The 19,181-nt window shown below is 34.4% G+C and overlaps 4 protein-coding genes across 4 annotated transcripts; 3 read left to right on the top strand and 1 right to left on the bottom strand.

The window, feature by feature from the left end:
* The first annotated feature begins 164 nt into the window (after nt 1-164).
* On the top strand, nt 165-4,493 carry LOC149732429 (uncharacterized). Its single transcript, XM_089883386.1, has one exon. It carries the CDS (start codon nt 348-350, stop codon nt 3,684-3,686), a length of 3,339 nt encoding a protein of 1,112 aa, XP_089739512.1. The 5' UTR covers nt 165-347; the 3' UTR covers nt 3,687-4,493.
* A 15-nt stretch (nt 4,494-4,508) lies between these two features.
* LOC149732428 (deaminated glutathione amidase-like) lies at nt 4,509-6,432 on the top strand. Its single transcript, XM_089883406.1, has 2 exons — nt 4,509-4,650; nt 5,299-6,432. Exon 2 carries the CDS (start codon nt 5,311-5,313, stop codon nt 6,139-6,141), a length of 831 nt encoding a protein of 276 aa, XP_089739532.1. The 5' UTR covers nt 4,509-4,650; nt 5,299-5,310; the 3' UTR covers nt 6,142-6,432.
* LOC149732427 (uncharacterized) lies at nt 6,393-18,301 on the top strand. Its single transcript, XM_089883390.1, has 21 exons — nt 6,393-6,507; nt 7,011-7,212; nt 7,456-7,578; nt 7,884-8,010; nt 8,426-8,602; nt 9,163-9,333; nt 9,797-9,900; nt 10,405-10,603; nt 10,721-10,891; nt 11,285-11,431; nt 11,951-12,135; nt 12,538-12,684; nt 12,972-13,115; nt 13,696-13,824; nt 14,126-14,184; nt 14,436-14,470; nt 14,905-15,062; nt 15,458-15,528; nt 15,913-16,044; nt 16,278-16,331; nt 16,530-18,301. The coding sequence occupies exons 1-21, from the start codon at nt 6,434-6,436 to the stop codon at nt 16,651-16,653; spliced, it is 2,733 nt and encodes a 910-aa protein (XP_089739516.1). The 5' UTR covers nt 6,393-6,433; the 3' UTR covers nt 16,654-18,301.
* LOC149732426 (protein aurora borealis-like) lies at nt 17,427-18,858 on the bottom strand. The gene has a single exon (XM_089883398.1). The coding sequence runs from the start codon at nt 18,809-18,811 to the stop codon at nt 17,498-17,500; it is 1,314 nt and encodes a 437-aa protein (XP_089739524.1). The 5' UTR covers nt 18,812-18,858; the 3' UTR covers nt 17,427-17,497.
* Between the last annotated feature and the right edge of the window lie 323 nt (nt 18,859-19,181).

The raw sequence follows: 19,181 nt of genomic DNA, 5'->3' as shown, positions 1-19,181 counted from the left end.
TATGTATTAATAGTTTAACAGAGTCTTTTGAGGTCGTTTGCTTAATCTGATTGATTCTAGAAAGCTTTACACTTGTAAAAACTATATATATATATATATTGTATTTTGTCAGTTACTTTGTTTTTTAATGATTTTGTGTCCTATAAATTTGCAATACTTTTGCAATCATGTCTTTACAAAATATGTTATGTTAAAACTTTAAATGCGATAGAGACTACAGTTATATATAAATTTTAGGTGTTGTTTTTTCTATGTATCATTATTTTAACAGAGTCTTATGAGGCTGTTTGCTTAGTTAATGCCTCATGGGTTTACATCTTATCTTGTGAATAAGTTGATGTAACGACATGGAGAACTTCAGGCTCCCGGTTGCCAGTGGAAGAGCTTCACTTCACTCCCTAAGTTTTCCGACTTCTCCTCAGCAGTCAAACAGGACTCCACCAGATCATGTTGAACGTAAGAAAAAGGTTGTGGCTGAACTAATGGCACTGAGAAGAATGAAGTTAATGCAGAGGGAGAAAAGTAAGAGTGTTGACCTCAGTTTTCTGGATGCAAAGTTGGAACAAATCAAAATTGATGAAAATGATGTGAACGCTGTTTTGGAAGGGACTTTTATGAAAGAAGATTTAAATAAAACTTATGGGAATGAAGCGATTCGGAAAGCTACGGAACATTATACTGCGATAGGTCAGGATTTGGGTCGTCCAGATAGCAGTGAGGATACTAACAGACACAGAAAGCAGTTCCTAAATTCACTGAGTGATAAAAGAAGAAAAAAGTTGGAAGAAAAGCAAGAGAAAAGAGTTTTAAAGCAAAGAGATTTGTTTGAAGAACAAAATAAACTGGAAAAGTTGTCCAAGTCTTCAATTTCTCTAAAAAAGGATGACGTTGACCACTTAGTTGGGGAAACAAAAAGCAAGATTAAAAGAATGGAATTAAATGTTCAATATTTAAAAATGAGGTACGGCAAAGATGGGAGTAAAAATGCAAGTCCATTCCGATCTGCTGCGGCACTTGAGTATTTTAAATCAACCCATGTTGAGCAAGTTGCTGTTGCAAGTTGGATAATTGATATTTTACTGGACAATGTGATAAAGGAATGCCATCCTGGGGAAGTAAATACAACAGAAGCTGAAATTTTAAAGATGTTGTTTGTATCTGACCATGAGCAGTGGGAGAGCCATAAGTTAAATACATCGAAGAACCAGTTTGTTGTGGATGTTCTGGGAGAAGTCATAAACGAGACTTGTGACTTAATGTTAAAGGAGCTGGCAATGGAAGTTTTGTATTTGAAACAAATGTGTCAGATCTTGCCAAACCAAATAGTTATAGAGAGCACCAATGCAGTTGTGGCTTCAAACAAAAAGGATAAGAATGAATTGATCATTAAACAATCTTGGGCTGGTATAAATATTAATAGAGACCGATACAGACAGACTGTATGGAGCCATTCGCAAGGTACATTAAAGGAGGAAATTGTTCCCGATCAACCAATGCCGGTTGCACCTGTTAAACAAGTGGCTCCTGTTGACACGGGTGCAGATGCAGAGATAGTTTCTTCAGTGGAGGCAATTCAAAAGATAGAATTAAACATCAGTAGGACACAAGAAATGGTAAACTACGCAGCTTATGAAGCAGAAACATGGAGCAACTTCTCTGTTTATAAACCTGATTTTTCATTCGCACCTCGCCAAACTTTTGGTGTAAGTGTAGCAAGTCCTACAAACAACCATGCCTTGCTAGCTATTGGGACTCACAGAGGGGATATCTTGGTTTATAACATGAAATGGCAGCCATCTCGGCCAGTTAGAGCTGTTGTATATGAAGGAAAAACAACTGATGCTATTGTGGATTTAAAATGGAGTTTAGATTACTCACGAATTCTGTCACTGAGTGTATCTGGTTGTATTGTAATGTGGAGTGCTTCATTTTCATCCAGTGTTGCGCAACAAGATATTACAGCTTTAAACCTCCCCGATGCTACAGTACAATGCAGCCAGCTAACTGCACTTTGTGTGTTGGAAACACTAAGAGGAGATCTCATGTTTCATCAAGGTCCACTGTGTGATAAGCAGGCAGAAATAATTCTACCAACACTTCTAACTTTCTGCCCTATGCTGTCTTTAGCTGGGACACAAAACAGTATTGCAATTGGATTACAAAATGGTGACATCTTAAGATGTGATTTAACCACTGCAATTCAAAGACGCTTTGATTCCTTACTAACTCCTGTTGGAAACAAACAAAAGGTTAAGAACTTGTTTGTTATTGATCAAGTTGTTCCTGCTGAAAAAGTCAATGAAATAAGTCAAAACATTACAGCTGAGTTATTTCGTTACCATAGACATAAGTTATTGCATTTAGTATTCAGTAAAAATGCCGACGATTTGATTTCTATGGATAATTCTTATAATATTTGTCAATGGAGACATGATGCTGAGCGATTAAACAACTTTGGTTGGTTCGTTCCTTTTAAAAAGATACATTTACAGCTGGTTGAAGAGATACTGGTCTCCAATACTGAAGATCGTATCATTTTTTCCGATGAAGCTGCTCTAAAGAAAGGCATGAAAGGAAAGAAGTTAAAAAGTAAAAAGATTGTTGAAAAAGAAAGAAAGGCAGCACTTGGTGAACTCCATGGCATGGGAGTTTTTAACCAACTGCCTTGGTACAGTGATGAGTTTCCTGATGAAATTGATAAACCCGAAAAACCCAAGAAGCCGTCAAAGTTTATCACTGAAGTATATTCCCCACCTGTCCCTAACATGGTGGAGGCATCAGCGGGTGGGATTAATTTCTTTGTTGTAAAATTGAAACGCGACACAAGAGTTCTGGTTGAGTATTCTACTCGTTTGTTTGAAACATCAACGATTACCGCCACGAAACTTCTTCACAGCTCTGTATCGCCTCCAGGTGATAGAATCCACCTCATGCTTTTGTACGAAGAGCACCCACCGAAGATTAAACATCATATTTCTATGGTGGATTTCAACATTGAGGAAATGGTGCTTGGTCAGCGAGGAGTTATTAGGATTGATCTCTCGAAAGAGAAATTTGATAAATGTAAGTTAAGTCACACCAGTACCTTCTCACTGTCTCGGGCTTATGAATCTCTTGGTACAGATTACATAGTTTGTAATATTGTTGGGAAAATGCATGGATTTTCACTTATAAGTGGGCAGAAAATTTTGCACAGTCCTTTGGAGAAAGAAAAACCCGCAAATATTTTAATGATGCGAGGTCTTAAGCTTCAACAGCAGCAAAGTAAACTGAACATTGGTGCACAAGTGTTAATTCTCAACCCAGATGGTGCTATGACTTACATTGTAACTTTACCATTGATTGCAAACAAGAATTACTTGGCCTCGAAACTGCTAAGAATAACAGACGGCACTTCAAATGAAGGTAGAAGAGCCACTCAATACTCAGTGAGTCAATTAAAGCAATTTGCAAGGCATTCTAATCAAGAATTATCTGCTGTGAACACCCACGAGTTTGAGCAAGCCTGCCACAGAGAAGAATGGTCGAGCAGGGACATGCCTATTGATCTTTATATGAAGATGATCATATATCGGATGTTGGACATAGTGGTTGCCAGGGCCACTGGTGTCCGGATGTCTCAAGATCAAAGGAAGAATGTTTGGAAGGAAGACTGGATGAGAATGGGAAGAGAATTTATGGAGTAATTTTTAGTTGTTTTTTTTTCGGTCAATTGATAAATTACTGCAATAACGTAATGATAAAACTGAGAATTGGAAATGAATTGATGGAGTAGATTTTCGTTTTAAGTTACAGTCATTTTATAAATAATTGCAATATCGTAATATTGAAACTTTATCGTAAGGATAAAACTAAAAATGGAAAAAGAGTTATGGAGTAGTACTTTTTAAGTTAGAGCCATTTTATCAATTATTGCATTAACATAGAACGGTATTCAAAAACCTTCTCCAAGTGTTCCACATTACTTTTAAGTTTCTTCAAGCTGTAAACAACCTATTTTTATCTTGCTGTACCCTTTTGAAATGAAGCATCTTAAACATAAGCATTTTATTTGGGTTATATAATCCTCAGTGACAAATTGTTTTTATGTTTATATTTAAAATGTTTATTTCTCATTTACTGAATCTGTCTAAACTCTAAATGATGTGTAAATTGTAAAACATATATATATATATATAATATATGTTTTTTTTATATCTGTAGTGTCTATGGTAGCTTTTGCCAAGTTTTTATGAATTTGTAGCTGTTTTTCTATTGTTTTTTTTATGGTTGCATTTTCTTTTTTTAATGTATATATATAGTGTTGGTAACTTAGTGTTTTATATTTTGTGCCAATTTTTTACAAACCAAACCAACAATCACTGTGTTAATCTTGCCTTTAATTCTATATAGCCATTCAAGCATTAGTTTCTAGAATATAAAAGCCATTGATATAATCTTAGCCTTTTGTAAAAGCGTGCCATTTATATTAATAACATTTTATATTTCTTTAGGTGGTTAGAATACTAAGCAGATTTGTATGTTATGCTTTATGCTTGTAAATCTACTGCAATATTCTGTTTTACTTCTGTGGTTAAAGTGAAGCATTTTAAAGCTAGTTTTATTCAAGGTTACTCAAACTGTGCTCCACGATAAAAACACAGTTCACAGGTGCTGTGAAACTTTTACCAGTTAACAATAAGTATAATAAAATTGTGGTACAAAACTTTTTTTTAATTTGCATTTTAAAGCTAGTTTTATGCAAGGTTTCTCAAACTGAATGTAATGAATGAATGTAACTTACTTTATCCTCGCGTGGCCGGAAAACGACAGTCGTTATAACACGGGTTTAACACCTCGTGCCAGCTTACGAGTTACCATGTATGTTACTTTGGGGGTGAATATTTTTTTTTTGATTTTTTTAATTTTTAAGGTATGGCTGATAATTTGGACAACCCATTAGTGACCACTGGGTTGGAGCAATTGCCGTTAAGTGTCTTGCCCAAGGACACATACGCCCACAATGGTAGCAGCGACGAGCCTTGAACCCATTACCTCTGGGTTACAGGCAGGCGCGCTAACCACTACGCCACGGCGCCGGACAACTGTGTTTCGAAAATGAACACAGATCACAAGTGTGCTTGAAACTTTTACTTGTTTACAATAAGTATAATAAAAAGTGGTATGTAGTACTTGAATCCACATTTTTGAAATTTTGTTGTGCTGCAAACTGATTTAAAGAATCAGGGTGTGCCGTTCTTATAACAAAATAAAGTGTCTTGGTATTCAACTATTATAACATTATGTTACTTCTTACAGAAATTGGTCCAAATGGATCCGAACCCAATCATTGGTGTTTGTCAACTGTCTGTAGGTAGTGATATTGAAAAAAACTTACAACAAGCCAAAGACTTAGTGAAGGAATGTAAAGAGCTTGGAGCTGTGTTTGTATTCCTTCCAGAGGCTTGTGATTATTTATGTGAAGACCAGAAAGAATCTATTAATATGGCTCATACACTCACATCTAAAATATGCATAGAGTATTGCAAGCTTGCAGCGGAGCTATCAGTGTGGATTTCACTTGGTGGAATTCATAGGAAATGTGAAGGAGATCCTGAAAATAAAATCCGAAATTCCCACATTGTTATCAATGACGTCGGTGAAGTTATAAACGTGTATGATAAATGTCATTTATTCAATGTAGATATCCCGAACCAGGTTAAACTGCAGAAAACAGACTTTGTGCTGCCAGGAGAACATATAGGTAAACCTATAGAGACCCCTATAGGGAATATTGGAGCATTAGTTTGTTATGATATAAGATTTCCACAAATTTCAACTGAATTGCGCAAACGTGGGGCTGAAATATTAACTTACCCATCTGCCTTTACTGTCCCAACTGGTTCAGCACATTGGGAAGTCTTATTGCGTGCACGAGCCATTGAAAACCAATGTTATGTCATTGCTGCTGCCCAAACAGGCACCCACAACTCTACCCGTAAATCCTATGGCCACAGTATGGTAGTTGATCCTTGGGGCACTGTGGTGGCTTGTGCTGCTGACAGAGTTGGGGCAATAACAGCAAAACTTGACTTGAATTATCTTCGTAAATTAAGGAAAGAAATGCCAGTATTTCAGCATACCCGGAACGATTTGTATTAAAACATGATAAATAAGGAAATTTTATCATTTTATCAATATTAAGCTTCCCTTTGTGCAACTATTTTATTCCGTATTTTTTAAACTTTTACAAATTTCCAAAAATTTGTAAAAGCTTTGGCATGTGTTGTATTAAACTATAAAAACTTGTTTTATAATTTAGTTGTCTGGTGAGGCCTAAAGTTAAACCATATCTAATATTTAAAACCATTTAATTGTTTTTTAATGATGTTATTCCTATGCAATATAACTGATTACAAATGTGCTAATTAATTATATAAATAATTTCCCAGACATGACAGGTTCTGTATATTATATATTGTTTCTAGTGTGTTTTTGCTGCTCCCATTATACACAAGCAATATGGAGGTAAGAACTTGAATTATACTTATAAACTGTATGTAAGATACATTGATTTATGCTACATTTACTTACATAGTAATGTATGGTAAACAGTATTAATCTGCTGATCAATCTTGTATGGGGTAAACCAAAATGCTCCATTGCCAAAATGCATAATAACAAATTTTCTATTACGCACACAATGATTAATGTAAAATTTACGTAAAAACTCTTTGTGGGAAAAACATTATGTTCTAATTGTACCAACCACTCGGCTGTTCAAAAGTTAGGTGCACATTATGTGTGCCCAATTGCCCTCCATTTTTTAGTAACTGTTGTCTGCTGATAATTCCCTTTTCTTCGCTGTTTCAATTGATCTGATTTTTCATCACGTAATTGAATGTATCTTGTTACTCTATATACAGTAATACCAGTTACAGTTGTTGTTTGGGGTAATTATGCCCCAAATCCTATGTCCCCGACAAGGACCTCACCCACATAAAATAGAATACAGTTGTTATTTTATATAGAATGAAAAACATTGCCCTCCCACCCCACCACTACGCAAGCTTTGACACCAAGTATCGCTCACCGAATGAAATAGAATGGGAATGGGTGGACCATGATAATGTGCCGGCACCAATCACAGCATCTCAGGCTTGTGAAGTGGAGAAGGGAACGAATATTTCGGTGGCCCTGCATTGCCATGATAAGGGAAAATACACAGTCACTGTAAGTTTTGGATTGTTAGTGTAATTTTGACCGTAGAATCATAATTACTTATTAGGAATAGAAAAAAAGATCTCATAACAAATGTGACAATGTGTCTTGAAATATTTGGAAACCTTTCTCTAGATTGTAAGAGAAACACCCATGGTATGAGTTAACCCATAATGTATGACTAATATTTGTATCCTTCCTAAAGGTTAAAAAGTCTCTTGTTCTTATTACTGTAATGTACCATGCCTTTTTTAGTCATCTTGTTCCGAATGCGATGTTGAAATTGATCGGAAAAAAGTGGTAAAAGTTGTTGATTCTCCGAGATGTTTCTTTTGGAAAGTCAGTGTTCAGAAACAGAATGAGAACTTTGTGTTACAGGTTTGTGTAAAGCAAGTCTTTTTAACAGCTAAATTTCCCTATATCTTAAAAAAAAAAAAATTAGCAGGCCTATTGTGTGAAATTGTAAAAAATGGATGTTATATAATTTTAATGTGTATTAAACATACATGGAGTATTCAAATGTGCCAAGGGCTCAAATGGCTCTTGAGAATCAAAATATGAAATAATAATTAAAAAGTTCAACTAGTTTAAAAGAACCAAAATACAGAAAATACCATTTTGATGGTTATGACTAAATTTTCATGGCTAAAAAACTAAGTAACAAAACTACAAACACATTTTAGATCTCTGTGTCAAAACTGCAAGCGTCCTACCATGATGATCCCCATTCTGCGTTTATTCCCCAGTTGTTTCGATCCAGAGGGGAAAGGCCTGTTCTTACTACTATTGTTGGTCATGATGTTAGAATTGGTGAATATTTATTGATATTTAATTAACCATATTTACCCCACAAAGTTTTATATTTGGGAACGTAGCACAAATATAAAGGGTATGATGCCAATGCCATCATGCATGTCATGCAATTAGTCATTTGTGTTATATGCTGGCATTGTTTGTTTGGGTCCTTGGGCAAGATATTTTTTCCAACTTAGTGGTTGGGTTGTCCAGATTGCCAATTATCACTAAAAGCTTAAGCTGGTTTTAAAAACCACACTACATATAATGTGCATCACCCACAAAGTTATGTACATAGCAACACAAAAGCAAACATAAGTTAAAATCATGACATAGTACACCTATGTTATATCGCATGTGTCTGCCATGTGAGGTTATATAAATAAAGATAACGATTGCATTAAAACTTTCAACCAAACTTTGCTGACAGCTGCATCAAACTTTAATGCTTCTGGTCGATTCTGGGAAGTTACAATTCATGAAAGTGAGATCTTAAAATCTGAATATCTTTACATTGATTCATATTTCCACCTTGGCATGCTTGGTTGTGTCATAATGCCAACTGTAGTGTTTGCCAATCAAGATGAAAATGTTGCAATTCAAGATGGTAAGTGTTTTATTTTTATATTTTTTATAGGTGGACAAATATTGCTAATAGTAGCTGTATTTCGTTACATTAGCATTGAAGCCATAATGTCACTATTACTGGTCAATGACACATGGTATACTGCGCAACAATGTTGCAATCACTTTCAATATGTTTAAGGTTTTTGTGTATGTTTTCTTCACCTAACATTTCTTTCCAATGAGTCTAGTCATTCGTTAGTTTGAGGTAATAAATAAGTTTTATCTTAATATAGGTTAATGCCTTATCCTGTAATTATAGGCACCAAACCCAGAGTTTAAGTTTAAATTAATATAACATTTTATATAGGTCAATTGTTTATTCTCTAATGGCGGGAAATTTCTATATGGTTTAACATACTAGATTAGTAGATTTCTATTTGTACACTTCATTTTCACATGTGTACAAGGTACCATATAACTTTTTGAGTAAATAATTTTTTTCTGTTTAGCTGACAGTTTGTACCACCAAAGAAGTTTAAAAATATAGTTTTCCGACCCACTTTTGGTCCCAGTTTTTTACCAAAGTGTTTGCAATTACAGAATCCGGTCCCCTGCTTGAACCAGCCACAGAAATTCAATATAAAACCTTCACGTGCAAGTGTAGGCCTCATGTAACAGTGCTAGCTACCAAGAATCAACTTCTACTTACTTTAAATAATTTTGTTACATCCAGAAAAATGAGAATTGGTGGTAATGTGGCCGCCAAACATGGTGAATATGCTGTATTTGTAATAAAAACATAAAGTTACAGTGATTTACTAAATTCAAGTTTATTTAATTAACATAAGCAGGTTATTTGTAAATTAATATAGTCTTGAAGTATTTAAAAACTTTCTCAAGCACAAGGTTATATTAGAAACTTTATACAGCATATAAGTCATTTTAGATTCGATTTAGCTTGTAGCATTAAACTTATACTTTAAAATTTAGATTAATAAGCACATCAGCAATACTCCAATTGGTAAAACAGCTAAAAAAGTTTTTACTTAGAAAGGTTTCTAACAGCTTTAGCTTCAAGCTTACTCCATTTTGGCGTGAAAGTATGCATCATTGGTACTTTATAAAGTAAAGAGTTTCAAGAATCAGTTTATCAGTTAGTGATCTTATACTCATAACCCAAATGTTATAGTTAGATAATAGATATATATGTACTTATACAGTCCTTACAACTCAGGTGTTATAGTAAGTGACATAGGAGTAACAGCAAGAACACTTTATATTTTACTTGATGGTCATTTATATGGTGGGAGTATCATGGACAATGTTTTGGAATTAAAGGTTTAGTTTTGTTATGTGCAAGATAGTATACAGTTGTAGTGAATTAGTTTTAATAATTTAACATAATTGTCCCTTTCAATGTTGTTTTATCTTGATTCTTGAAAAATGTAACTTATACTTTTATCGAAGTGCGCAACTTAGCAGTCATATTAAGGGTTTCTGTTTTGTACACCTCTTTTATGAGTGATGCACTATTTTTTTGACCTTTTTTTGAATGTCCGACAACTTAGAAAAAACGGACCACTAAGTTAAAACAGTGTCCGTTAATGTCGTACCCAAGAACACATGCCCACAATGATGATAGCGTCCTCATTTCCTGTGTTTTTATTTTTACATAATATTCCAATCTTTGTTGCTGGGGTAATGAACCAATTCTGGCCTAAATCCCATGTCCTCTGGTGTGCCTTCCTGTAAAACCTCATTCATATGGAAAGTGACAAAGTTATTCTTTAACTAAAGTGACGAAATAATTTTTTTCAGTGACAAAATTAAATTTTCTTGCAGGAAATTTTAATTCCCGGTTTGATTGACAGTTTGATCGGACTAGCTACTTCACCAAATTGTTTAATCAACGACCGACAAAGTCAATACCTCACTCTTGAAAGTGACATCATAATAACATGGAGCAAAACAAAGATTTATTTCTTGGACCGATTTTTGACGAATAGATGGGAGAATTTAAAAATGGAAGATAAACATTCAGGTAAAATGAAAACACTGTTGCTAACAAGCATATTATATTGTTTTGTATAGCAGCTCTTGCGACATTTTATGTGCAAAACACATCTTTTAGTTTTTAGTTATTTGTTTCTGTTTTTAGGTTCTGAAATTGAAAAACTCTCCCTGAGTGTTGTGCCTGGTAATCTTGCTCTCACATTGGTTGATGAACAACATAAATATCTTATAATATGCAAGTTTAAGTATGGCCCACAGGTCAACAAAACTATGCATTGTAAAGACTTTGGATTTCTTCAACATGTTTTATCTACTGGTAAGTGTAGATTAGGCAAATCTAACATGTTTTTTTGGGGAAACTTGGGTAACTTACCTACGGTTGCCCCTCCCATGCACACAGTCCAGTTACTGAAGCTATTACAGTGTGTGGATCAACAGGCATAACCTTTGGTCATATATCCCTGTGGGTGGGAACTTGAGTGACTTATCCATGGTTGCTACCCCTATGCCCGCATTTGAGTTACTGAAGCTACAGTGTGTGGATAAACAGACATGCCTACAACCAAATACCATAATTTTTTGGGTAGATATATATGTTTTATTAACTGCAGTATTCAGATTAAGTTTTCACTGCAAGAACTTGGCATTTCAATTTAAAGTGTTGTTTTGCAAACATAAACAAAGAAATATTCACATTTCTTTTTTTCAGATGGTTTAAACTTTGCATTCATAAGCACAGTCTACCACAGTCTAGTTCTATGGGATAAAACAAATATATACTATTTCTATAACGAGGGTAGAGATAAAGGAAACTTCACTGAAATTAATTCAATCAAATCTGTCATTTTCAACCATGGTGAGTGGATTGAATATATGTACATAAATCTTTGTAAATATGTTACTTTGTGCGTGTGCAGACGGTGAAAATTAGGATGAATTTGTAAAATAAAACAAAAAAGGATATTGTCACATTGTGGAATGTCATTGTTTTGCGCATACATTTTTGTCTATGTTTGTCATTTTATACATACATAACTGTAGATGTCAGTCATTCTCTGTAAATATTTAGATGGTGAAAATCTGGTGGCAGCTTTGTAAACATCATGAATTTACTAAGAAAAGTTAAGTTTGTGGTAAATGGTTTCATATACTTTGGTACCCATAAACAGTATGCATCAATGGCATTTTGTAAACCAACTATAAAAATCTACCTTTAATGTACAATCTCTCTACATGCATGGTAACTCGTTACCTGGCACCAGATGTATAAAACTGAGCACCCATGTTATTGTTGCCGGCCACGGGGAATACATAAGTTACATTCATTCATTTATTTTTAAAATTCACTATTTTAACAAACTGTTTATCCTTCCAGACCACAGTCAATGGTTGATTCAAACTGATGATAATGTGTTGTATTATGGGAGTGGTAGAAGCCATAAGCATACAAGGTTGGCAAGGGTGGATGCTCGAAGTGAGCTGAATGTGACGTATGTATTCGATAGAGTGGATGGACAATGTTTGAGGATTACATGGGATAGTGATGCCACAAAGAAAGAGGTGATGTCATAGAGGGGCTTTAATTAATTGTAATTTTGCTGAAAATGTGTTTTTTTCCATTTAGGTTATAATTTAAATAGTGAGCACGATGTGTATGAATCACCATCTGTGCCTGGTGCATAAGAAGACACCCATGTCATAATTTAATAGTGAGCATGTGGTGTATAATGAATACACCATGTGTGTTTGGTGCATAAGAAGACACCCAAGATAGAACTTAATGGTGAACATGAGGTGTATGAATAGTGAATACACCATGTATGTCTGGTGTATAAGAAGCACCCGTGTTATAACTTGACAGTGAGCATGAAGTGTATAAATACACCATTTATGTCTGTTGTACAAATACCAAGACATCCATGTTACAACCATGCACCACAATATTAACTATAAATTCTCCAGAAATACCAACTGAGCCAGGAATTATATTCATCTGTTCATGTTACTGAACCTAACCAAGCTGCTATGTGCGATTACATTGATATTCAAACCACCCTAAAAACATGGGGGAATGTGATTACTTTGGAACAAAAAACAGATGTGACCTCAGTAAGTAATGTGTCCAACAAGGTTTTAATTTCCATGTCATATTTTACAGTGTGCACACCAAGTTTTGTTGTATTTTATAATTATGTACTCTGTCAATGTTTTTACACATTACTGTTAATTAGTAATATTAGAATCTGTTTCACACACTCAATTTTCACCTTATTATAATGTTAATTTATTAATGGGGATCCAAAATTCAGGGTAATCTTTCCAACCTGCTACCCCAGGTTTGGCGCCTATAAACATATGTTTACTATATATCTTTAAATGTATTGTTTACATTCCAGGTGAACCTCACTCTAATTCACCCAACTTTCCTAAAAATGCACATCGATATTTTATCCAATGTTGACTCAATTATTAAACTTCCACCACCCAGTGTTGCCGTTAGCACGCACTATCATCCTGCTATGCCACAGATCTGTATACAGGTGAAAATGACTTGGAAACACTATGGCGTGTATGATTGTATTAATAGGAAATGCATTTTTTTCTTTTTTTTTCCTTTTTTTTTCTTTTTTTTGAACAACCAGAGTGATTTTTGGACCATACCCATGTTCTTACTTTTAATTGATGCATTATCACCAACTTACCCTTTACTGTGTGTGCCCAGACCATGCACATCAGGTATTATAACCTGTTCTAGGACATGCATGCATACCTTGCATACTTACTTAAGATGTGGGTCATTGGTTGACTGGGTTCAAAGCTCACTTCTGCCACTATGGTCAGAGTTTTGTATTTTTTCATTTTATTATTATGTTTTTGTCTTTTTGGTGTATGCACATGTTAGATGTTCTAATATTTATTGTTACGTCCTTTTTAAAAAAATTAACAATTTTTGTATTTTACAATAATAAATATTCTCCGTGTTTTAGTTCGGTCTAAATGATGGGTCCAATAAAAAAAGTGTTCCATTAAAAAGAAAACTCGATCTCAGACTTCTTAATAATTGAATGAACGAATGTAACTTACTTTATCCTGGAAAAAGTAAAAATTCATATATTTCAGTCTAAAGAATCAAAAATTCGAAGCGCATGCAATATCAGCACTGGTGAATGTACGACAGGATTGGCTGCTGTTAGTTTTGAAGCCGAGACATTGGACCAACAAGCTACTTGTATGTTACCATATGACCAGGTAATATGGCTTAAACTAATGGCAGTGTAACCCAATGGTTAAAGCATTAGTTTAATTCTTGATTTTGTTAGGGGGTGTATATGTATTTTAGCAGGATGGCCAAATTATCAGCAATACAGAAAAACAATCACCCACAAAGTTACATTTATGGCAAATCATGAAATGTATGAAACAAAACACCTGTGCTATAACTCTACATTCAGGATAAATAATAGTTCATCTTATCACTATAACAATTTCCCCTAAGTATTACTCAATGTAATATCAGAAGTAAAAAAAATAAATTTCTTTTTATTTCTAGTTAATTTTTATCAACATAACTTGTCCCATTGGATTGCATCTTCGATTAAAGAAGAAAAAGTAAGTTATTTATATTGTATATTTATTTAACTTCTGGCTTTTTCTCATCTGGGGTAATGCGACTACCCGGGCCTATATCCCAAATTTCCTCACAGACCTTGCAATAGGGTCTATAACATATGAAATAGAGTATTTTTGATAGTACAGAAATGTTAACAGAATATATTTGATAATATATTAATTTTCCATGCCCCAGTGTAGAGTTACTTACTATAACATGTGTCTTGTATTTATATCAATTATTTCCACAGTGGTGAATACTGCGGACAGCATTACATGGAGGATGGTGAGGTTTAATTAATATATCTGTTCGACCAGTGTGTTTGCTGCTACCATAATTATTATGAGTGCCTGTCCGTTTTGAACTACTGAACCTCAAGCCTACTTTCAAGTTATAACATAAATGAATGAATGTAAATTACTGGGCTTATTGTTGTACACTAGACACATATGGTATATTCAAACATCTTATGCTCACTGTCGAGTCATGGCATCAGTGTTTTCTTATACACCAGACACACATTGTGTATTCATACACCTCATGCTCACTGTCAACTTATAACATAGATAACTTCTTATACACAATACACACATGGTGTATTACATCATGCTTACTGTATAGCTATAGATAACATATCATGCTCTCTGTCAAGTTATAACATAGTTACATGGGTGTCTATATAATATGTTAATACAAACTAACCCTACCAATCCCCACAGAATGCATGATAAATATGGGTGATTACAAAACCTTCTCACCAAAAGTTGATTTGTTTACATTTGATCAAAAGTTGCGAAGAATCAATGAAACACTTGATATAACGGAGATAAACGGACGAACTGGATTCACAATCGAAGATAAACATTTGTTGTTGAAGGTGTTTAATTATAACAGGGTTTGGCCAACGTCACTTTTCATGTTACAGATCTGGAGTTTTATTTTTAATAATGTCAACAAATATTGTATGATAACTTTATTGTGTATCACAGGGTAATGGGCAACTTTCCCCTAAATCCCAAGCCGTATGGCAGGTCACGCTATGGGTAATTGAATCTCACCCACATAGAATAAAATATTGTATTACAGACACATGCTTAGATTTAGCCCCAAAACACATAAAACGTGAAGATAGACAATGTATATGAGGCATGTTAATATATAGGCATGAGTAAACGCTGGTAAAAGTGTTAGACATATGATGACAATGTAAAAGCAGGCTATGTGGCATGCAAGGATAAATAATTTTTTACTCAACAAGTTCCTGTGTTACAGGATTGCTATTTATGTTCAGAGTTTAGATTTCCAAAATCTCCATCTAAAATTTTTCTACAAACTCCATTAAGGTGATTTATGTTTTATTTGATATTATGTTTTGTGAGCAGGCATGTCATAACTCAACAGTGAGCAAAAGCTGCACTATGAACACACCATGTGTGTCTGGTGCATAAAAAGACACCCATGTTATAACGTAACAGTGAGCATAAAGTGTACTATGAACACACCTTGTGTGTATTGTGTATAAGAAGACACCTATGTTGATGTTATAACTTGACAGTGAGCATAAGGTGTATGAACACACCATGTGTGTCTGGTGCATAAGAAGACACCCAGGTTATACATAGACACTTGAGCATGGTGTATATACCAATAGTGTTTTGTAACTATTTATCAAAAAATTATAGTGTATATAATATAATATTTGTTCATAACTACTGTTCAACCTACAGTGCTTGTCCTTGCAAACTAAGCAAGTTTAAATCACGACATTGGATTGGTGATATCTCATTTGAAACTTTCTTAGAAGCTCCCAATCGTGTTACAACGGACTTTGTGTTTGAAATCAAAGTGAATGGGACAAGGTGACGTTTCCTATTGATTGTACTCACATCATATATAAATAAAAGACAACAATTTTATGATATATTTACTTATTTGTACAGATACCAATTTGTATGTTTAATTTTTTGCATTTTTTCAGCTTCTATGACTTAAGAAAAAGATTTACAATTTTTTGTCCTCTTAAAAAATTTGCTTTTGACATTTAAAATATTGTTTTATGGCCATTAACTTCTCACAAACAACTTTGTTCCAGCTTTTGTGACTTAAGAACAAGATTCACTTTGAGGTTTCCAGCCCAACCAACTGTGTAAGTGTAATATAGTCATATAACTTTGTAACCTTTTGTTTTTGGGCAGGGCATAAGGTGTATAGAATATACCCCATGTTATAACAAATAAAGTTGCCCCGCCACACAAGAAAAACACAGTCAAATTTATTTAACTTCTATTTTAAATACATGCATTGTTACAGCCATCACACTTAATTGATATATTTTGACACACAGGTCATTTGTGTTGTGGGAGTATGTGGTGATACTTGTGTTCATTCTTATATCAGTTGTATCGCTTGCTGTCTCCTACAACAAATACATTGTTCTGATGAAAGAAACAAAGAAAAAGCTGAAATAAATAAAATAGCTTATATAAATATAAGAAAAATACCTTCACCAGACTATTCAATTGCAGGGACATTCATGATATTCATAATAAACAACTTTGTTTATTTCTATCTTCGAATATAGTGAAGAAGGTTATATTACTTAAAATACTGAAGAACATAAATAGGCGGCAAATTTAGAGATGCAATACACATTGTTTATGAACTATGCCGCCAGAAATAGCCTCAAAGCAATAATAATACAAATATAATAAGGTGGAATTTTTACAATTTCTTACCTTCAAGTTTATTATTTTACAGCTTTTTGCGACTGCTTTTTACCCTCTGGATTTCAGCCACTGTATTTAAGTGTTAAGTCATGTTTTCATCTTTGCTGGTTTCTGGACAACAGAAATTTTATGCTACATGATTTTTTCCCACATAAGGCATGTTAAGGATTCTGAGATTTAAGCCAGTAGTCCCTGACAAAGCCAAAGGAATTTGTGATCAGAATAAGCAAAGCTTTTGTGGAAAAAGATATTTATTGCAAAATCGCCATTACTAGTTTTATAATCTCTTTAACATAAATAGCTTAAAAATATTAGAAGAGAAATTCGTATCAAAAATTTTTCACTTTGAAGTTCAACTGACTTTAGTATAGAAAAATGCATAAGTTGACAATTTTAAAGCTTTTTATTTATGTCTTGGTGTTGCTTTAACCACACTAGTAAGTATGGAGCAGTGTTTATATCTTATATAAACAGTGTTGTCTTATCGATTTCCCCAAAACCAAGGAAATATCATCAACTGTTAAATAAATGTATTGGCAAAGTTTTAAAATCACAGAAATAACATGGGTATATAAGGGCCAAGAATTTAGGAAACTGTAGTTTTTGGTTCAGGTAGTTTAATGGGTGAGAGTTCACTCGTCAAGCACAAAGATATTTTGTGAGGTAAGAATTGAGGTTTGTCCGTGGCTTCGTTGTTGTTTGGAAATACAAACTTATTGGAGTGTTGTGGAATGTTATGGCTTGGTGAATCTTTCAATGGAGTAATATCCAAGTCAGCATCAAGGTTATGGAGCTGTGGGGAAGTGTCACAACAGCTTTTATAAGTGTCCATGGAATCTTCATATTGGCCCAATAATGGGGAAGGACTGCCTAAGAGAAGTTTCCGTCCACGAGAATTGGAGTTTGGACGGCAGTCAGGTGACCCGAGGTCAAACATTCGTCCTCCAACTACAGGGCTGGATGAGAAATGAGATTGACATGTGCTGGGTGTTGTTATGCTCTTTATTTTCGATTTCGGGGTTTTGGAAATCTCTTCTTGGAGATCAGGAAGAGCAGATGTTGTTCCACAGGAGTCATGGAAGGAATCTTCATCTTCAAGAACATCCTGGAAGAATAATTTTCGTCGTAGCGATGAGTTACAAAGACTCTCACTTTGGCTGTCATTTGCACTATCACTGTATGTGTAAAATTGAGATAGAAGTTTCTCTATGTCAACATTAGATGGAATAGTCAGTGTGGTTTGTGTGGATGTTGTAACTTGGTTCTTGGATTTTGTCTCCGAAGGAAATTCTGTTGCTTCTTCCATGATTTTGCTCGGGATTCGTTTTGCAGCTGAGTTTTCCGATCGTTTTATACTTTGTGGGTTTCTCTTCAATGAAGGAGAAGGAGATATGATTGCAACACAATGTGGTTTATCTGATAATGAAAATGGGCTTGTAATATTGATTGTACTGGCAAAAAAATCATCAATTGCTCTTTGAGCTTTCATTTCTGAGGCAGGGTCGAGTTTTACAAAGTTTTCTTGCTCGTGAAGTTTTGAAAGATCGATTTCTGTTGGTTTGAGCACAGCTATCTGGTCAATGGTCCAGAAACTGCCTGGAGATTTGTTTGAGATATTCCTTGAGTGGTGAGACGTTGAGAAGTTCATGGACGGACTGCATGAAGGCTGAAGCAAACTGTCAATTATGCTTGGGTTTTCAAATGGGTTTGGTATAATTGATTCGTTCACTGTACAAACACTTGTGTCAGAACAGTTTATTGAGCTCTTGGGTGTACTGAACTGCGCAGCTGTGAGGTGGGATTCATGTTCGACAGGTTTTGTGCCGATTTTTTTGCACTTTGGAGTTTTTTCATTTTTTAATTTCGCGTTTTCCTCAGCCGTTAGATTAATGGACGACATTAGAAAATCTAAAATGACACTTTATTTTGTAATAGAATGTCCTTAAAAATGCTGTAAACATAAAAGACATATATATATAAGTGTACTAGAAGTCAAAAGTACATTACGTCAAGTTTGTATGCAACACACAAAAAAAAACAAAATATTAGTAAAATTCTTTTCTAGAACTGCTAACTTATATGGTAACAGTCTCTTATCGCAGTCACTTTCCTGCCCAACTTGTGGTCTTTATATCGTACGTATATTATGCTTGTAAATAAAACACTCAACGTAAAAAGTTTGGCATTTTAACAACAAGAAATTTAAATCTCGCATTCAAGTTGAATTTATTCGTTACAGCGAAAAGTTAATCACGTGTTTTAACGGTGGG

This window comes from Ciona robusta, chromosome 8, assembly GCF_009617815.1.
Source record: "Ciona robusta chromosome 8, ASM961781v2".
Lineage (NCBI taxonomy): Eukaryota > Metazoa > Chordata > Ascidiacea > Phlebobranchia > Cionidae > Ciona > Ciona robusta.
Note: the sequence above shows the minus strand (reverse complement) of the source record. Positions and strands in the feature narration are given on the sequence as shown.

Excerpts from the sequence above, each read along its gene's own strand:
- LOC149732429 (XM_089883386.1), top strand. The coding sequence starts at position 348 with ATGGAGAACTTCAGGCTCCCGGTTGCCAGTGGAAGAGCTTCACTTCAC.
- LOC149732428 (XM_089883406.1), top strand. The coding sequence starts at position 5,311 with ATGGATCCGAACCCAATCATTGGTGTTTGTCAACTGTCTGTAGGTAGT.
- LOC149732427 (XM_089883390.1), top strand. The coding sequence starts at position 6,434 with ATGACAGGTTCTGTATATTATATATTGTTTCTAGTGTGTTTTTGCTGC. Across the intron at positions 8,603-9,162 it reads AAATGTTGCAATTCAAGATG|AATCCGGTCCCCTGCTTGAA; the intron begins GTAAGTGTTTTA and ends TTGCAATTACAG. Across the intron at positions 16,045-16,277 it reads ATCAAAGTGAATGGGACAAG|CTTTTGTGACTTAAGAACAA; the intron begins GTGACGTTTCCT and ends ACTTTGTTCCAG.
- LOC149732426 (XM_089883398.1), bottom strand. The coding sequence starts at position 18,811 with ATGTCGTCCATTAATCTAACGGCTGAGGAAAACGCGAAATTAAAAAAT.